Raw genomic sequence first — 20,009 nt, forward strand, 5'->3', positions numbered from 1 at the left:
TGGGTTTTGGAGGAAAAACCACTGGTCTTCATCTTGGAAAAAGCAATGACCATGTACCTCATCAAAGGCAACATAAATTTTTATATCAGTGATAAAACAGGCCACAGAAGAATGCTAAATGTTCTGAATAGCAACTGCCTACTCTTAGTCTGCTGGGAGTTAGATTTGAAATGGCTTTAGGTCTTGTGTGTTGGATTTCTGTGTTTCCTCTGGCATAAATCAGTCTTGTCTGAAGTCAGAGTCTGATTGTATGAGCTCACTGTATAGGTAATGACAGGAAATCCTAGCCCAAACCTAAAGGATATATAAAGAGCTGTTATTTAACTGTTCAATCTGAAAGATAAACTTCAGAAAAGACATGGAAAATTATAATTTTAAGTTATTTAAATTGTTGTGTGTAACTTTGTATAACCTCTGCCATTTGGCAAGACATGAAATCCAGCAGCCTTTATTATGTTGAATGCCAACAGGAAGACCAGTTGGATTTGATAGTGTTTAAGGTCCTTCCCAACCTGAATTATTCTACAATATCCAAGAAAGCCAGAGGATCAGCTGAATTAGCAGCCATGCAGACAGACACTGTAAATCTCAGTTTTTCTTTCTGGATGGGAGGGAGGAATAAATAAAGATATCTTGTGCTTCCCACTTGACTGGTTACTGATGCCTAGCATTACATGGAGTTACCCAGCAGGATGGAACAGGCAGTGCAAATTCAGCTCTGCTGTCCATCTCTGTATTGATTCTTGGGAGGACACTGAGGGAAACCGGGAGGTGTCCTAATGCCTTAAGTTTTAGCCTTCATGTTTTTCAGATCCTGTGCTGCCTAGGTGTGCAGTTCTGAGCCTCATATTAAGTGTTGGGAGTCAGTGGGGATGTGGTCAGTGCAGCCAGTGGTATCTAGAGAACAGTTTTGCTGTCTAATCACTTGAACAAGTAACAGAGTGGCTTTGAGGAAACTTTGAATGTTGGCATCTCGTGCTTATTGGACTCCCAAGGAAATCAGAGACAGAGCTGGCAAGTGTGATGCATGGGACTAGTCTGCAAGAGCACTGCTTGCTCTACAGTGACAGGTAAGGGGCAGATGGGATATTTTTGGGCACTAGATGCCTGTATGTGAATTGCCTCCATTGACATAATGGCTCTGTCTATCAATTGTAGTGGAAAATTCAGGTGCTGACTTTGCTCATGTGGTATTACGATCTCTGGCTGACTTACATCTATAGATGCCCAATTCTAGGTTATTAGGTATGATGTGTGATAGAACATAGGGGAATGACTCCAAACTGAAACAGAGTGTTTAGATCTTAGGAAGAAACTCTTTAATTGTGAAGGTGATAAGGCACTGAAGCAGTTGCCCAGAGAACTTTTGGATGACCCATCACTGGAACTCAGGCCAGGTTGGATCAGGCTCTGATCTAGTAGAAAGTACCCCAGCCCATGGCGGGGGGTGTTGGAACTAGATGATCTTTAAGGTCTCTTCCATCTCAAATCATTCTATGATTTTATGATGATTCTTTTTTTTCAACTCCAATCTTGTCTTTTTTCAATTAAAATTTATTTTATTAATGAATTCTCCTACAACCTCATAAGGTATCACAGGGTAGATGCAGATGGACTACCAAAATATGTTACAGAAGAGGATGAAAGCAATACGTGATACTTTTTGGAGAATCTATTTGTCTTGTTTCCAGCACTGACAACTTAACTGTGTGCATTCCAAGACTTATTAAAAGGTGCTGTTGGTTTTGACATCCGCAAATGAATGAAGTGTTGCTTAAGTATTTCTCTTTTTCTCTTTCAGCTATTGCAATGGATGTATGTTAGATCCAGACTGTGGTCTCTGCTACAAATTGAATAAATCAAGTGTGGTTGAGTCTTCATGCATTCCTGTTGATAAAGATTCTACAATGAAAGCAGCTTGGGGCAGGTATGTCGCTTGTCAAGATTTTTTAGCCTTGTGCTCTACAGAGAGTGTATTTTATGCTATTGAGAATAGTCTTGCTTTTATAAAAAGTGTTAAATTCTTAATATGTTCAGGAATAAGAAAATAACCAAAAATGGGTGATTACTTCCTAACAATAAATTAAAGCCTTGACCCTGATGTGTGCAGCCCTTTTGGTGTAGACTGTCGCTTAGGAAGGATGGCAAAAGTACACTAGAAATGAGGAAAATTACCTTTCCTTAATGTTTTTCATTAATTTGAAGTGGCATATTCCCCAGTTATGTACTTAAAGCCCTCTGAATTAATCTTCTTTTAAAATGCATCAGTTAAACCACACTTTTAATGTTGGCCTACCAAAGAAACAACTAGCTCAGCTGAATAAACTAAAATTAGCAATATCTGAAAAGTTCAAATTGTCAAAAGCATGGGGTTTGGCCACAGATTTCTGTGGTTCTGTGCCTGAAAGGGATGTTATGCCATATGTTGCACTTGAGTGTAGAAATGTGTGCATTCATAGGTGCAACTGCAAAATATATCACAGCTCTTTCTTAAGCAGCACAAAAATTTCCTGTGAAGTCACAGCAGCTTTCAAGTTTTCTGAAGTACTGACTATTCCTAAGAAATAGCTTTGTGAGTTGGAACACTGTCTTATAGAGGCATTATGAATACTTTGGTAATGATTAGGGCTTGGATTAGGGTTTAGAATGGTTCAGAGCCACAAGGGAATTATGTAATTACTTCTGATAAAACCACCTTGACATAATTCATCTCAGCCACCCACACACAATGAATATACGTAGGGAATAGGCAAAGGTTTGTGTGGTGGTTTGGGCCTCTTTTTTTCTTTTTTTTTTTTTTTTTTTTTTTTTTTTTTTTTTTTTTTTTTTAACTTTCAAACATATTTCTCAGAATTTAAACCCAACTGTCTTAATGGCACTGAGTCATATTGGACAGAGGTTGAAAAGTATGGAAATATCTCCTAATTGTAGAATCATTAATTTAAAATTACTCTAAAATTGCCCTCATTTTGATTTCAGTACCATTAGGCTTAGTAATTAATTTCAGGTGCAGAAAAGAGAAACTTATATTTTTTGTAATCCTAAATTAAATGTCCTGATATAATTTTGGGGCTATTACAGTTAATAAATAACTGTGAAAACTACAAAATCTCATCTGACCTGCTTGTTCTGTGACTAACTTCAATGTCACATTCTGGAACATACCTTGCATATTGCCTGATACCCTGATGTGATCTGCAGCATGTGGGCTCATATTTGTAAGATAGCAGATGCCTCTTTATATTCCAAGTCAACATTCATTTCCTGTATGCTGTAGTTTTAAGTAACTTGTCTGTCATTAGCAGAATCACACTGAAATGCAGAAAGGCATACGTGCAAACAAAAGCTTCTTATGAATACTTGATAGATAAAATTAAATTTTATTTCATTAACCAGTGCTATTGTTTAGCATAGTAAATGTGGGCATAAGCAATTTTTTCATATTCATAATTCGGTCTCGCATACACTCTTTACTGCACAACCTATTGGAGCAAATTAGATAGGGAAGAAGAAATATTTCCTTTCCACGTTGCAAAATGCAGTCTTTCCATGTGCAAGAATTCCACAGCATGAGGACCCTGCTTAAAAACCTTCATGAGGAAATGAACGTATTTTATATATGTTATATTGTTAGTCCTGCCGTAAGATGGAAAACCAATAAAATATACACATTTCTTTTTCTAAATATTCATCCCCATTTCTAGTGTTTATTTCATTCATTTCTCTCTTTCCTCCACCTGTTCTGTGTAATCAGGCAGTTTGCAAAAAGCTGATCCTTGAAGCTGTGAAATGTCAGGTGGTGCCTTCTGTGCCTTCCAAGCCCTGTGCAGGAGGGAAGCATTTTGCTTTCTCCTTTTCCTTCTGCTCCTCCTCCTCCCAGATACATGTATTTCTGCCTACCGGCCCAGGAGAATCCCTATAGATTCTTGTTTCCAAGGGCTCACATTGACATACCACCCAGCTCCGTTTGCTCAAATCCCAAGCCTGCTTTACAGCAAAATCGCTCCCACAAAGCCATAGGATTTCCCTGCCAAGGGAAGATTGCTGCAGGGACAACAGTGTACTTACATCCCTAGTTGTGTCTCAGAGCAGCCAGAGGCATCTGTATCTTCCTGGCAGCACTGGGAGAACAAGTGCCTGAGAAAAACTAACAGCACTGGTGTAGGAAATTGCAGCCTGTTCTTTCACAAAGTTACTTTGTCACAAACTAGACATACTGGGCAATTATTTTAAAAATACATGGCATTATGGTGATCAGAAAGTAGTAAAATAATTTGAAAGATGATTTTGTGAGCTATGGACAGCTGATAGCCGTAATTATCAGCAGCCTCTTTTGTAACTCATGTGTGTCCTGGTGGCTTCATGCCATCCGGTATTAGATGAATGAGTTGAAATGGCTGAAAACCTCCAGGGTTACGCTTGGCTCATGGAAAATCTATTTTGTCATTAATTTTGCTCAGGAAAGAAGAAAGATCTGAGCTATTTGTTTGGGACTTGCTGGACCTCAGATGTCTGAGCATGAGCAGAAGCAGCAGCTCTCACGATGCTGATGCAGGAGTTAGAAGAAACAGCTTCTCCTGGACTCCGGCTGACAGTACCGTGCAGAGCATTTTACTGCTGCTGTGATCACATCTTGTTTACGATTCTCCTGCTAGAAAGTTGGGAGCTGCAGCCATCTGAACCCCAAGTGTCCTGACATTTACTCAGGGGCTTATCTATTTCTGATGCGTAACCTACCACCAAGGTGAGAGGTGCTCAGAAGCACTAACAAAGAAGGCCTTGTCATGTATTTTTTAAAGCTCTCTGCAGCCATGCAGACTGACAGAAAACTTCTGTTTATGTATTTATAGCTTTGCACTGTTTTTCACTGTTGGTCCCAAGGTACTTCAGTAACACTGATGTAGTGGGCAATGCTTCGACTGTTACCATAAAATACTGTGATGCATTTTATTTCCAAGACATTTCCCCAGTGCCAGCCAGGTGTACTAGATACCACCTCCATTGTTAATTGCATTTATTTGGTTACGGTACGTTCTACATTGAGAAGTTCTGAGGAGGGGTGGGAAGAGAGCAGAGATTTCAGTCTCCTGTGGCTGCCAGCAAGGCTGTTTATGTTGCTGTGGTTGTCATAGAAACCCAGGGAGACAATTAAAGCATCCACATATTTTTCAAGAAGAATACAGTGTTTGGGTTCTGTTGAATGTTGGGAATTCAGTGACTGGCAGTGGCCCTGGGGGAGAGAGAGACTGCGCAAGAACAAATCTGACCGAATCCAAGTCAGAGCTTAAGCAGCACGGGTAATGTGCAACGGGTGCGCCTGTAAGATCATGCATGTACCACAAGCAGTAGAGATGTATTTTTCATTATTTAATCAGTTACATAAGCACAACTGGTGTTAAAATAACAGAGAGGAGTGTCTTGCCCAGGGCACCAGCACAAGCAGATGCTTTGCTGCCTGGTATTTCTGAACCAGTTTACAAAATAGCTGTTGACATGAAGATCTTGCTGCCTCCAGCTCTGCCCAGGGATACATAAAGGATGGTTCCAAGACGGGGACCAAGAATATTCTTAAATTATTTACTTTGTAGTGAAAGAAGAAGAGCTGTATCTTTTCTTTCAGTGTGGTCTCATGGTTCTGCATTGGGACTCTGTTTTCCTAGATTTAGGGAGGTTTTGCACCTAACAGTAGCACAGGAAGCCTTGCAGTCCTTTTCTTCATGAACATTGAATTATGAGATCCCCGTGAACTTAATAAAAAGCATTATCTCACATGTACAGATGGGGATGCAGTGGGAAGTTTCCAATATGAAGCTCAGGTGGCACAACAGAGGTCATGGGCTGAGTCCCTCTCTCTGCCAGGACAAAATGTAGAGGTGATTGCTTTCAGTGTTGTGCTTTCTGAACACAAAGCAAGACCTAGGGTTTTCCCCTAAAATTACAGTTACTCCCACGGTACTCAGAGAATTTTCCCTCTTTAAATTTCTCTGTGTAATTGCAATACTCCTAAAGGTCAGCCAAGAATTAAGAAACTTTAAATTGCATTATTACCTTTACAGTTGAAAGAATAACTGCAAGGGAAGGAGGTACTTACAGTGCCTTGATGTGACATTAACCTTGACATGAGTATGTTGTCAAGACGACAGCAGGCCCACAACTGAGCTAAAACGCTCTCATGAGCAACTCTCAGCAATCTTCCTCTGGAGAGAATGATGTTGATTTTATACAGTAAACAATTATGAAGAAATAATAACATCATCATCAGATCAGAGACAAGCCTAGAAGCCATCCTGTCCACAAAATTAGCTAGCAGGTCTCCACAGTCCCCGAAGGAGAACGATTGGGAACAGAAATCTATAAAGAGAGAAGAACTGAGTGATTTGCTTTTTTCAGCCATTTTTATTAACTTTGTTAGAGGAACATCTCCCTGCCAGGAAAGTTTAATGTTTCATGGAGAATCCTGCTTTTCTCAGTGTAAAAAAGCACTCCCCTCTCTAAGGGCACTTAGTGCAAAGGCAAGAGTGCAGAATAACTCTGTCTTTGGGAAGCTCTGTTTTTCTCTAACCAGTGATCTCCTGAGTATCTTCCTTCCATGGAAAATTAATGGCATGTTTACAGATGCTCAGTAATGCTGTTGTGTTTCACTGTGTGCCTGTTGCTCATGTCTGCTAGTTTGCTGAGGGGCTTAAATATGTCTTGGAAACATGTTCGGGGGGGAAAGTGGGTTTAAATTGCCTGTGCAGTGAGAGAAAGTGAGTCAGGTAGGCAGTCAAACCCTCTTTCCCAGCTTCAGGAGCGTGCCTAATGTCCTTGGCATTCCATCCTGGACGCTAACTAGATTCCACTGGTTAGAAAAAACTAAATTCATGGGAGTTCATTAGCTGGATTCTCAGACAACAGATTGGTTTATGTCCAACAGGGGACATGCCAGTGTCTGTCACAGCGTCGGGAGTATTCTGGGGAGCTTTACATTCATGCAGCGCTGCCTGTTGTCTAATACATAGCTGATGAGACTCTTAAAATGATTAGAATATTTTTTCTTTGTAAGAACATTAGATTTTTCTAACAATACCATGTTACTCTTCCCCCTTGTAGATAAAGACAGACATGTAAGTTCATTACACTTGTTTTGCATCATGACAGATACATTTGTAAAAGTTTCTGTGACTGCTTCACTAATGCAAAAAGAATGTATGTGTGTGTTTACACATTTGAAGACTTAGAATCTGTTTTCAGTACGTCATGGGAGACAGTATTACAGACCTTTGCTGTTACCATGGAAAGATTAGCCCCAGAGCAATCTTTCAGGAATTGAGCACTCTGCTGTCCATGGGTAGACGTGGCTCGTTTTGTCATGCAGAAAGTATTGGTAGAATATTGGTAGAATTTTATTGCTGAAATGATTATTTAAAAACTTTCTACAAGGGTCTGCATTGAAAATTCATGCTTAACTCAGCAGTAATTAGAAGTGAAACTTGTATTTCTCTTTACCAAGTCGTCGGATCAATGATGAAGATTATACATAGAATTATGGTTCTCATATTTACCATGTAAAAAACAATAGTAGAGGAAGTAAATGATTCAGGGAAGTAGCAGAATCAAGAGAATATTCACATCTGCATGGATGCTGGCAGCACTCAGAAGAGTTGTGATTATAACCTGTAGTCTTAGAGAAATGTCTTGATGGATAATATGGTAAATGTTGGCTAAACTGAAATATGCATCATAACTTCAGTAGGAACCAGAACATAAAATGCCCCCTCTCCACCTCCATATTGTTTAGAAAAGAAAATCAAAATATATGCAGAATTATATTCTGATTATCTTCCCCAATGCTAGTAAGTATGAAAACCTGGAGCAGCTGGGTGGCAAGGCGCAATCTTATTTGTCCTGTTTGATTAGGAGTATGTACTTCTGCACAATAGTATCTAACATGTATTAGCGAGGTGTGTGAAAACAGATATTAAAAGAAGATCTGAAAATGATTACAGTCTTTGTCAGCCAGAACTCTGAGGCACGAGGTCTTTCCTGGGCGGAGGTTATCAGACATGTAATCACAGTCCAAAGGTTGCATATACCAGTGTGATTTGTAAGAGAGATGTAGGAGAGGAACTTAAGAAATATCCTATGCATATTTTAAAGCCATTTCTGCTAACTGGTAAGAGCAAAGAGGAAGAATGGAAGGATAAAGTAATACAGAATACTGTGTCCTTAATCCTTAATGAGCCTGTCTTATTGGTAATGCAGGAGTAGGTAGTAAAATAAGTGGAATTTTAATGTTCAGATCCTTTCAGCCACTCTTCCTGCTCAAATCTTTAAGACATGACATTTTAAAATTTTTTTAAAAGAAAATTATTTCATGGTGGAGCTGAGAACCATAGTAAGCTCCTTTTAAGCATATATAAAGATGATGAAATCTGTATATGTACTGAAATATTGTAAGGGTGTAATTAAATAATTGAGGGTGGAATTTTATTTTAACATTAATAGAAGATAGTCGTGTCTTTTTTTTTTACTGTTTAACTTGCTAAAGAGGGAAGAATTTTTTTAGTTATTGTTATAACATAATTATATTTTAATTTAATGCCTGTACAAATAAAGTACTTTGTATATTATAGCTGCATTTAAGGTCTAAAATAGTGAGCAGAGCAACATGATAATCTAAACTGAAACTATTTACATTCCTTTCAGATAAGTACTTAGGAATTACTATTAATAGCTCTAACACAATATTTCTACTCAACCAGTGACAAATTCTGGATATTTGAAAAGCCTTGTTATGAAGTGAGTATGATCTGACTGGGCAATGTTTAGGTTTTGTGCTGAAGACAGAATTTATTTGTTGGAGACAGCCAGCACAAAATAGGATTTTAAGGCAGTATTGGCTAGTTTGAAACATCATGTGTATATTTGTTCTCTATCCATTCCTTTTTATTGCACTTTGCTGCTAAACATGCTTCTGAATCTTACTCCAGGTTACTAGTTAAAAGGCATTCTGGTAGGGAATGCCAGCTGCCATTTGGGTTACTTGGTACAACTACTTCAGATGCTTGTAGCATTAAGGCAATTGGAATACAAAAACCGAAGTGGCCTTTGTGCTAAAACATTATCAAATGCTGATGTCTGGAAAAATTGTGTTACTTAAATGGAAAAATGTTTGAGTCAGTGCTCTTCATTTTAAAAGTGGTCCAAAGAAGATGATGGCATGGTGATCAAAATTTAAATATACATCTGCTGAAGAAGCAAGCTTTCATTTTTTTTCAATCATTCTCTGAAGGGGAGCTAAAAGGAAAATACTCTTGTTCCCTGTTCAAAAAGCGTGTTTGCTCCCAGCTGACAAAGAAGATAAGAAAGCGAAGGAGAAAAAAAACGCCAGTGTGCATGAGAGAATTGTTAGTGTCTCATCAGTGTGCTCAGAGTATGAGGATAATTCCTGCAGCTTTTCTCTCTCTCCCTTATGAAATGTACGTTAGAGAGTCTTTTATTGCCCATAGGAGCCTGCTGCTAATTAGCTTCTCCAGCTGCTCATCTTCTTAGGGACAGATTGCGAGACGTCCGTGCCCCGCTGCTGGGGCCGTGTTGCAGCAGGGGCAGAGCACAGCCCTGCTCTGCTCATCCAGGGGAGCTGAGAGCGGCAGGGCAGAGTGTGAGCATGCAGGGAGCTGCTGCTGGTGGGGAGATGGGGATTTCCCCTTCTGCCTTGCAGCCGAGGAAGGGAAACTGGCTCATGTTTGGGTGCATGGGGATTTTTTTTCTGAGGGGAGAATTTCCAATAGTTGTTTTTTTCATATTTGTATGGTTATTGACTCTGAAGATTGAATTTAAATAAAAATAATTTGTGAAGACTGTCTCGGCAGATTCATTTAGGCTTTTGCTGTGAAATGAATTTACCAAAATTAAGTTTTCTCTGTTTGGAGGGTGGAAAATATTTTGGAAAGACCATAGGGTAGAGGATTTTTACTGATAATGACCATTCAACAGGCCCAAACCCAGACCTCCATACAGCAGCTTATAGCTTTAACAGCATCCCTAATCCACATCTTACATACCTTTATTCCATAAGTAATTCTTCAATAATCACAACATTGGATAGAGTAAAATTTTTGTATTTTCCCTTCTTAAAAAAATGAAAATTTCAGAGTTTATTTTTTACTTTTGAGGGAAAATAAGTCAATACATTTCTGCAGTAGGACTGCTGAATAACTCAGTGTGTTTGATAAGTTTAAGTCATAGAAATTACTGTATGTGCTGTTTGCATGTGTGGTTCATTTCCTTGAGAATGGAGGCAGTAACATCAATCCCTCACTGGCACAATATGAACTGGAATTATTGATTCCTTTGATCTAAAGTTGTGACCTTACTTTAACTCAGCTCATTGCTTAGTATAGGCTAGGAAGGGGGCAGTCTGTGAGGTGACAGGTCGTACTTCTCAACAGCAGCACTTTGGGCATTTCTTCCTCCTTGCAGGATGCATAGACTTCCTTTTGTCCTGTGGCTTTCCACAGCTGTCACATTAGCTATGCACGGGTAATATAAGGGATGAGTTTGAGGTTCTGCACGATTATTGCGTTCTTCAGACCTGTGATTCAGATGGGGTATGTTCCTGTTTAGTGTATTTTCTTGGAAAAATAACTATTTCAAAAGCACTTATTTATGTAAAACTCTTTTTAGATGTCAGAGGCCATGAAAGAGAGATGATTCCTTTGATTTCTGCTGAGATCTTCAACTGTCACATCCCAGACTATTGAGTTGCATGTAACAATGAAGACTTTGGTACCCAAAGTTCATAAATTTCATAAACTAGAGATAATGTAACCACTTACCATTTATGTAGTTTATAAAATTCCTTAGAGTAGGCATGGGTATTGCACCTGCCTGCACAAATCAAAGCAGAGCAATACTCTGTGTTAAGTGCTCACTCTCACAAATCAGGCATGAAATAATTATCTGGTTTTAAGTGTTCTTAGAGCCTTAGGGCTCCATTTTCAGTTGCAACATTAATGATTTGCAGTGAATTTTAGGGCTGACGGCAGAGGAATCTTCTTTGGAGAGCTCTGTTGGGTGATTTAATTCAGATCCTCCCCGGTACAGCAGGGATGGGTGGGGATGCAGTGTCTCATTCCCCTTCTGAAACAGGTTTCTCTGAGCTTTTTAGGGTAGAGCTATTGCCACCTACTGGAGTCGGGGAAAAGCTCTGTTCAAAAAATACTGTTCCCTCATCAATTTGAAACAACAAATGCAAGATCTCAAGTATTGTCTGATTAGATTTCAGTTGTGATGGCAAAAAGTTTCTGGCAGTAGTTAAAATGTAATATTTGTGTCTAAATTGCGTTACAGAAAACGAATGTCACAGTTCAGTACTTAGATGGAAGGTTTTGGTGGTCAAAATGTTATTGTTAGAACTATTGAAATGTAAACTTTATATGTATGTCAGTAATTAGAAATTAAATAGAGCAGGGAAGTGTTAAAAAGGCATGCTAATGCATGTAATATTGATCTCTACTTTAAACTCTTTGTCCTTATGTGGCTTTTTGTCTCAGATTCAACAAGAAAAGGAAATTTAGAAATTCCCCCCCTGCTTTCCTTTTGTTTCAGTAAAAATTTCCAAAGGATTGAAACTTTATTCTCTCTTCAATTCCCACTGAAATACGTGGTTAACTGTGGTTTTAAGGTATTAACAGACTATGGAAAATCGTTTCTGAGCACTCCTGGTTTGGCTGGGAGGCACAGGGCCTGCTGCCTGGAATAAGGAATAAACTGTCAGTAAAGCCTCAGCAGTGTGCCTGCAGCCACAGAGCAGACCCAGGTTGTGTCGGAATTGTGTCACCAAATCCCATCCGTGGTTTGAGTTTGGGGTTTGGGTGGGACTTTCTTTGTTTTTCTCAATTGAACTATAAAATCTTGCCATTTCTTGCCAATTTCACATACCAGGTTTCAACATGAAAGGACAGTTTTTACCATACCTCTGTAGATCCAAAACTTTGGGGTAGTTAAAAGCAATACATTTTTTTCTCTCTACTGTTTTCTAAAGTGTTTGGAAGCATTCAGGAAAAAAAAAAAGGGATTGTAATATGGAACCTATTTCATTTGGAGGGTGAAGTTCCAGTGAATATTTGTACTGAGTTACCTTGATATTAAGTCACAACCACCACCTTGATTTCTTTGGTCTTTAATTACCACAGTCTTGGAAATGCTTTTGACAATTGTAACCCAAGGGATGCCTTTGTGACATTCCTTTGACACTACCACTGGCACATGGTAGACAGCACAAACATCAATAAAGGTTACTTGTAAGTTTAAGTAAAAATAGGAGGTCTGGATGGAATTTGTTTAAATCAACTTCAGATGTCTAAAATTGTCACCTTGAGCTGTCTTGTAGTTCTTTGACTTGAGTAGAAAAGGTTCCTTTTTGTTCCTTTGGAGCTGGTCTTTGCCTGTGTTTTAGAGAAGAGACTTTCTTATGCCATGCCAGCAGTTCTTGCATGCTGTTCTGTTAATATTTCTTCAGTTAATATTAAAATATTGATACTTATTATTATTGAGCCCTACACTCAGCCCCTCCCACCAACATTCATTGGAGTCATCTGTCTTTATATAGCATACAAAAGAGGCATCTCCTGGGAGAACTGATATTTCTGCAGTGATTAAGCAGCTGGTTGATATTTCTGTTATAACCAAAAGAGCTTTGGAAATTACAATTATTAAGAAAATGAAATGTAAATTCAGGTGAAAAAACAAATGAGATTAAACATTTGGATGTGGATTTTTATTTTATGGTAAACCTGCATGAAATTCCAAAGTGCTGCATTTGACATCGGGATCTTCAGAACAGTTTGTTTCAATAATTTTACTATTGAGTGTCAATGCTGCAATCAGAGACACTAAATGATTTTAAATCTGGAAAGAAAAGCTAGAAGTTCTCCTATACTATTGCCCCTGTTCTGTCAGTAGTTTGATTGCAGTCTGGTGCTCTATCCATAAACTCCCAAACATGTCAGAGCAGGGATGACCCAGGTCTTCCACCAAAAACACCAAGAGCAGCAGAGCAGTTGGAGTTCAGGGAAAGGACCAGGAGCACTGAGGTACAGCAAGGGGTCTGCGCACAGAATTCTTACTGAGCTAGTCTATCTATGTTCAATGCCAGTCTGTCTTTAACAAAAAAATACTTGCATCTCCTACATTTATAAGCATTTTTGTCCTGAAAGTCCTCCAACAGAATGAAGCCTGCCTGCCTGTAGGCAGGAATACAGAGTGTATTGCCTCGGGCAGCACAAGTTAGCTCTGGCAGCCCCCAAGGTGACTGACAGACACTTTCTAGTTAGCATTCATCTCTGAAATTCCCCAAAGGTTTGTCTTTCAGAAGAAATGGCCAAATCATTAGTGAACACTCCCTCCTTTCAGAGAAGTAGGGGAAGCTGGCAATGACTGGATGAAGCCAGACTGGATGTGTCTGCTCACTGCTGAAACTGATTGTTCCAAAAGTGAACTATTTCTGTATAACCACAGGAAAGCCACTTAATAGTCTTTAAAGCACGTTCTGGGGTCACAGGGAGTCCACAAGACTTTCTCAACTATGAAGGCTGCCAGAAGGGAAATAATGGCTTATTCTGTTTCCAGAGTGTCTCTGTGATACCTTTTTGCTGATTGTCATGCAGAGACAGCTTTGTGCTTATATTTTAAGTTTGTGAAATGGCATCTACTTCACAAAGCAGTTAAATTTTCCCAGATGTCATTTCTTGCAAAGGTTTGCCATGTGGCTGTGCCCTTACTGTGGCATGAGCTGTTTCTTTTCAGTTTGTGCTTGATTGCAGTGAACATGATTAAATGGATGTTTTGTGGCAGCCACTAAGGTGGTGGGAGCAGGAATTCTCATGTCTCACTGGCCACTCTGTGTGCAAGTCACATCACTGAGCCACGGCCCCATCACACACGTCACATCTCCATCCAGACCTGTACATGAATACATGAGTATAAAAGTGTTGTAGCACCCAAACTGCGGGTCTTTCCCTCCACCACATAATGAAGTTTTTTCCACTCCATCTGGTAGAATGTGGTGGGTTTATTATATTTTTATATATTGCTGTCATATTAAAATACCTATTGTTCATGGCAAAGGCATCAAAATGTTGGGTAGTATCACTTCCATCATATTTACTCAAACTTCTAAACATTCTTTGCTCATCTGCACCTCCGGGAAGTTCTTCAAGAGTTCTTCAAGATTTAACTGAAGTCTTTCAGTATGAGAATTAGGACTGAACTAAACTGTTTATCTCTTACTGGATCTTTCTTATTTTGAGGATTGGCTGAGAGACTTTTTAAAAACAGCACTGGAATCTGGGAGGCTTCATGACTTACTGAGGACACTGCTGGAGCCCACCTTTTATAAAGCATTTATAAAGTCGTTTGGGTTCTCATGCACATCATTACTTTGGAAGCTACAAGAAATGGTAGAACTTGTCTTGAAAGAGAATAAAAGACTTAGGGCTAGTAGAGTTGTTCGAGGACATGAACAAATAGAAGTTTTGTGATGAGAGGTAGACCCCAGTGGACCACTGGGCACAATTTCTTGTAGAGCCGCAAACCTTGGCAACAGGATACGCTGAAGGGACAAACCCAAGATTTATATACATACTAAGAATATTTCAGTAAAAACTGTCAGACAGTTTAGTGGTTGTGAAACACTCTGTGCTTATTTTTATTTTTTTGAATCAGTGTATTCTACGTATGAAAGAGCAGGAAAAGTTACTGAACCATTACTGAACCATTGTCCTTGATGGGGGAAAAAGGGCAGAAATCTTACATTGCCTACTGTTGCCTTCTGAGCCTTACGGGAAATGGTTCACTCTTTTATTGTTGCTTTTTCATAGACTTTTTTAGCTTTTAAACATGCAGAATTATGTTTCAAGTTCCAAAAATATATTCTTGAGTCTTCTCATGAAAACACTTCACGGCTGTGGGCTTTGCTTCTCCTTTAGCATTGCCTTGCTTTAACTTCAACCTTGTATGATGTCAAATTCCAGTGAAACTTTCTCTGATGTTTATGAGAAATATTTTCTGCCACTGAACATCAGCATCTCAAACTGCTGAGTCATACTTTAGGTTGAGAAAAAAGTTCCTCAGAATAATATTTTTTTTAAAAAAATCACTATATTTGCAAGAAAATAAGAAGGTATCTTCAAACTATTTACTCAGCTTGACAAAGAATCTCTCCAGAAATAATTACCAGATTGCACTCTTGTTTACTTGTTATATACACAGTTATTTTATTCTCCATCTTGTAATTATCACTCACTGCTGTTGGTATCACTGAAGTTTTCAGTTATAAACCTTAAATAGTCTTCTAGCTATACATAATAAACCCACTCTTTTCATGTCTTATTAACTGGATAATACTTTATTTTTGCAGCAACAATTTCAACCTGCCAGGCCATTAGCTGGTGTTAACCAAGTAGTTTTCTGCCAGCTGTTTGTTAGTGTACTCTTAGACTTGGATATAAGTGGATGTAGATGGCACCTCTGAGCAATCAGTTTGTGCATTAATATATTTAGATATTTGAGGATTTTATTTAAAACGTTTTATTAGATGCAATTTTTTTTAAAAAAATATATATCAGTATTTTTAAATCCTTTTCTAGAAAAGAGTGCCAAAAGATCTTTTTTGCAAAATCAAGACAAAATATTTATGATCTTCCTGTTCCTTTTTTTGTCATCTGCTTCATGTCTCTGTTGAAAATTGAAGCAGTTTTGAAGCATTTCACCAAAAAATGAAAGAAAGAAGCCACATTCCTTCTTTTTTTTTGTCTCAGTTGAACAGCTAATTTTGTACCTGGAAGTGTCCAACATTGAAAAGAAACACAAAATACTGTATTTTGAAGCTGTGACCTATTACCTAGTGCTCAAAGTAGTTGAAATGATCACAGGCAGAAATGTATGAAGGACAGTTACATTCAGCTAAGATGCTTATGCTCAAAACTAATTAAGTTTTTGCATTTTGATCAGCTTTTAATTTGAATTCTGTGCATTAAAATTCTGTACTTACGACTACTGTTTGTTAAGTGAAGTTGATTATGTTTCATAGTTGTATGACCTCTCCCAAGTTCCTGTGCTATTAATATAATATTTGAATTATTTATGATTATGAAATTGTACAATTTAATTATTAGTAGTTAATTCTAATTTGTACTGGGGTAAACGAAGTGTTTCCAGTCAGAATCAGAATTAGGACTAGGATAGGACATTGTAGAGCACAGAGACATGTTTCCTGACACTTTTTGTGACCATCTGATACTTTGCGTAGGAGAAAGCTTGGAAAGAAAAATAAGTCAATCTCTGTGTAGTGCGATCAAGGTAATTGTGTCTCCTATAAGAAAAACCTGGTATATAGTTATTTCTGCTCCCAGTTTTTGAGTGCATTGTCAGCTGCTGTGCGATCTTCAATGGTTGGGTTTTAACACTGGGTAAACATTATTCTGCATTTTTCTGGTTTGAGTCCATTTCTCAAGGTAAGGAGAGCACAAAAGATGATGGAGAAGCCTGCTGGACAGAGTTGTGGCAGTAGCGGAGATTTGTCTCTCTTCCCTTCAGGCAGATATGATGAAGAATGAAGCTTGAAACCCTTGGGGTGTGACAGCAGAGCAGGAAATTGTAGCTGACAGCTTGGAGGTAGCCACAAGGATTTGCAAGGTGCCTGTATAGGATAAAAGAAGTCTGAGGCAAATCCCAACTGACCATTTTTCACTGGGAGATTAGAGTTACCTAATCCCACCAAAGGTGCTTGCTTAGCCCCACAGCTCTGGAGAGTCCATCTGGCAGTGTCAGACAGCTGAGTTTCTTCCTTTGGAAACAGACACAACTGTGTTGTCCACACTTCAGAATCCACTAATAGGTGGTTACAAAAGTACTGAAATGTCCAGGTGAGGAAACAGTTAAGAACCCCTTTGATGTGATTAATTTTGGGTAACTATTTGTCTTGGGGAAAAATTGCTCCTGTTTCCAGGCTGTTGCTCTGTCTATTCAGACTGAATAACAGCTCCAGCAATCTATTTGTTAGGCAAATTCAGATGCAGTTGCAAAGCTGAAATTTCTCAGCTTGTGAAAGTGCTTGAATTCAAACCTAAAGATTCTTAGGTAAATAAATAATGATATTTAAAAACTATGTTCATCTGTGATCCTGTAGCCAGGACAGAGGTAAATCAGAACAGTGTGCTAAGTCTCTTGCAGATGTGTGTTCTGACATGACTGAGAATCATGGAATCATTTAGATTGGAAACGGCTCTTAAATCATCGGGTCTGTAGTTATAATGGACACATGCTGTAGCAGGGCGCTCAGTGTAATAAAGACTTTTTCCGTCACGTGCAGATGCACCTGTCATCTGCTGAGGTGCAATTTGCTTTCTTTGATGTGAACTAAACTGTTTTTCCAAGTTTTTGAAACATATGCTAGTATTTTTTAAACTCTTTGCCAGCTGTAGCAGAAGGCTTCAACAAGTGTCTCAAAACTCTGTTTGTATTTTATGCAATGAAGGTTAAGCAGTGTGTAGCTGAATCTCATGAAGTTTTATGCAAATAGTTTTTCAAGGCTGCATCTGTTTGTTCTTTTCTGGTTGTCTAGGGTTTTGGGGTTTTTTTTTTTGTTTTGGTTTGGGGTCTTTTTCGGGTGTTTTTTGATTTTCAGTTGCTGTCATCTGGTGTAAGAAGCTTCATCTGCATATTTTTATGTAACATCTGGTTTAATGGAAGAATTATTTCTCTGTGTAAACTATAAAGTCAAAGTGATAAATGCAAACTTCTCCAGAGAGGTGTGGAGCTTCTGAGGCGTGGATGACAGTATCTAGGGAACTGTGAGAAAGCTTAGAAATTATTGATTCAGACATTAGTCGGGTTTAAAGTAATCTGTTGCCTTCAGGTGGAGTTGCAGTTCACTTGATGCTTTAGACAACATCTTACTGCGTGTATAAAAAAGGAGCAAGGATTTTTCTTTAAAACAGAATATGCTGTTTTATAGTGAAAATATGCCTCATGGTTTAACTGGTTTCTATGGGTTGTGCTAATGTAATTTTGGATGTACATGGGTGGATTTGAGAGGCCATTTGATGGACAGGGTATAGGCAGTTTCCAGAGTTCTCTTTAGTTACATGTCTGACTACCACTAAGTTGTTTTACGGTTCACCTGGCACCTTGCTAAATTCTGCCCTCTGAGGTAGTTGGGGGGTTGTTCAGACAACTAAATAACTTTAGCAGAAGAAGAGGGGCTTAAACTTTGGAGAATTAATCCAAATGTTGAGATTCAGATTCTTCTACAGGATGAGTAATTGCTTGTGGATAAATAATCTTAGTTGTTCCCAAGCATCATCCACAAAAACCATCCTCCATCCAAACAGCAGCTACTCTAAATTATGTCTCTTTTGTCCTGTGTCATTTCCATGACAGACTTCAGATGAAAACATGAGTCAATAAACTTGGTGTAAATTTACATTTTTCAGTGGATTGGCCTGATATGAAAGTCAGCACTCTACACAGGGGACTTCAAAAATCTCCTTGAAGGAGATTTTTAGTAAATCAAATGTCATGTTTGTGTTACACTCAAGACTTAAGTTGGCAAATTGTGGATTATCATGATCCTGATAACCCAGGGACAAAAGGCTGGCATAAAACCAGCCCTTAAGTAGTTTTACTTGTGTTAGTAGAAAGAAATGGGAGATTAGTGAAACTGTGAGTTAACTATAAAGTCTTTCTGTGCCATCAGCACCTGATGTCAAAGTTTATCTCAGAGCAGAACGTGTAATTTTGAAATATGCTTGTTCTAACAATCATTTTACAGAGATGGACCATCACATTAATTTTTTTCTTCAGAAGTAATTTCCTTTGCCTGACTTGATTTGAATTTTGACCTTTTAAGATTTTTGATCTAAATCCATTTGAGATGCTTCTGAAGGGCTTAAAAGACAACGATAAGTCAGCAGCTTTCATATTAAAAATATATGAACTGTTCACAATGAAACAATTAATTCATGCAAAAGCTGTATCTTAAGGGCTAGGCAGTCCTCACTGTACAGCAAAGTGAAAATAAATGGATATTTGAGAAGAAGATCAAATTGGTCTCTGTCTTGTGCCTGTGCTATGTCTTGCCCAACCATTTCTCACACTGGGTTTTTCAGTGATGTGATTCAGAATTCTTGTACAGCCAAAATGCCTCAAGTATTAGGAAAATTTACATTGATTATCAAGGAAATAGTTTCATCCTCCTCTTACTTGCAATAATATTTTAGACTCCCCACACTGGCTCTTTTCTTACCTTCTTTTAGTTGCCATATGATGGTAACTTTAGGAGATGGGGACCAGAGCTTTAGTTCTTTGAGCTTGAGACCATATCTGATAGAGGATGGATTCTGTGATTTTGAAACTGACCATATAATGCTTGTAATTTGGAAATCTACCCATTTTCTCATTTATTTCTAGTCAGTTGAATTTTTTGCATCAATTGTTGGTAGGTCAGGCTTTCACTAATTAGAACTGATGTGCATCTTAAGTAGCCTGTAGAAAATACATAGCCAAAGAAACTCACAGTAAAGGTTTTCAGAGTAGCATTTTCATGGTTTTGGTGTGGCAGTAATTTCGGAGGCTGTGATGTGGTGTGTCTTCACTGGTTGGAGAAATGTGACTATTGCCCATCATGTTGGTACATACAAACTCTTTGCACCAGGACCTGACTGCATCATTTCACTTGTACCATTTACAAGGAATTGCCTGAATGGTCACTCAAAGTGTTGCAGTCAACAACTTAATGACCTAGTGAACACCAGTGACAAGTGGCATTCCTCAGGAGCCAGTACTGGAACTGGTGCTGTTTAAGATCTTTGTTGATGACATGGACATGGGATCAAGTGTGCCCTCAGCAAGTTTGCAGACAGCACCAAGCTCTGTGGTGCTGTTAACATGTTGAAGGGAAGGGATGCCATCCAGAGGGGCCTGGACAGGCTTGAGAGCTGGGCCCATGTGAACCTCATAGAACC

General features: G+C 38.7%; 1 protein-coding gene across 3 annotated transcripts in view; it reads left to right on the forward strand.

Moving 5' to 3' along the window:
* Nucleotides 1-20,009, forward strand: part of SLC2A13 (solute carrier family 2 member 13) — a 144,858-nt gene that overhangs the window by 113,434 nt on the left and 11,415 nt on the right. The window contains exons 7-8 of one of the 3 annotated variants that reach the window (XR_010720749.1): nt 1,802-1,927; nt 4,461-4,744. Coding sequence is in view for 2 of the 3 variants with exons in the window: in XM_066182913.1 (XP_066039010.1) it covers nt 1,802-1,927; nt 4,461-4,626 (292 nt within the window). In the remaining variant the exon portion in view is untranslated. Of the gene's footprint in view, nt 1-1,801; nt 1,928-4,460; nt 5,162-20,009 lie in introns of those variants that run through there. The other 2 variants (XM_066182913.1, XM_066182912.1) reach the window with 2 other exon arrangements.

The sequence above is a fragment of the Chamaea fasciata genome, unplaced genomic scaffold (assembly GCF_029207755.1).
Source record: "Chamaea fasciata isolate MVZ Bird 193981 ecotype frontalis unplaced genomic scaffold, bChaFas1.0.hap1 SCAF_5, whole genome shotgun sequence".
NCBI classification, from domain to species: Eukaryota; Metazoa; Chordata; class Aves; order Passeriformes; family Sylviidae; genus Chamaea; species Chamaea fasciata.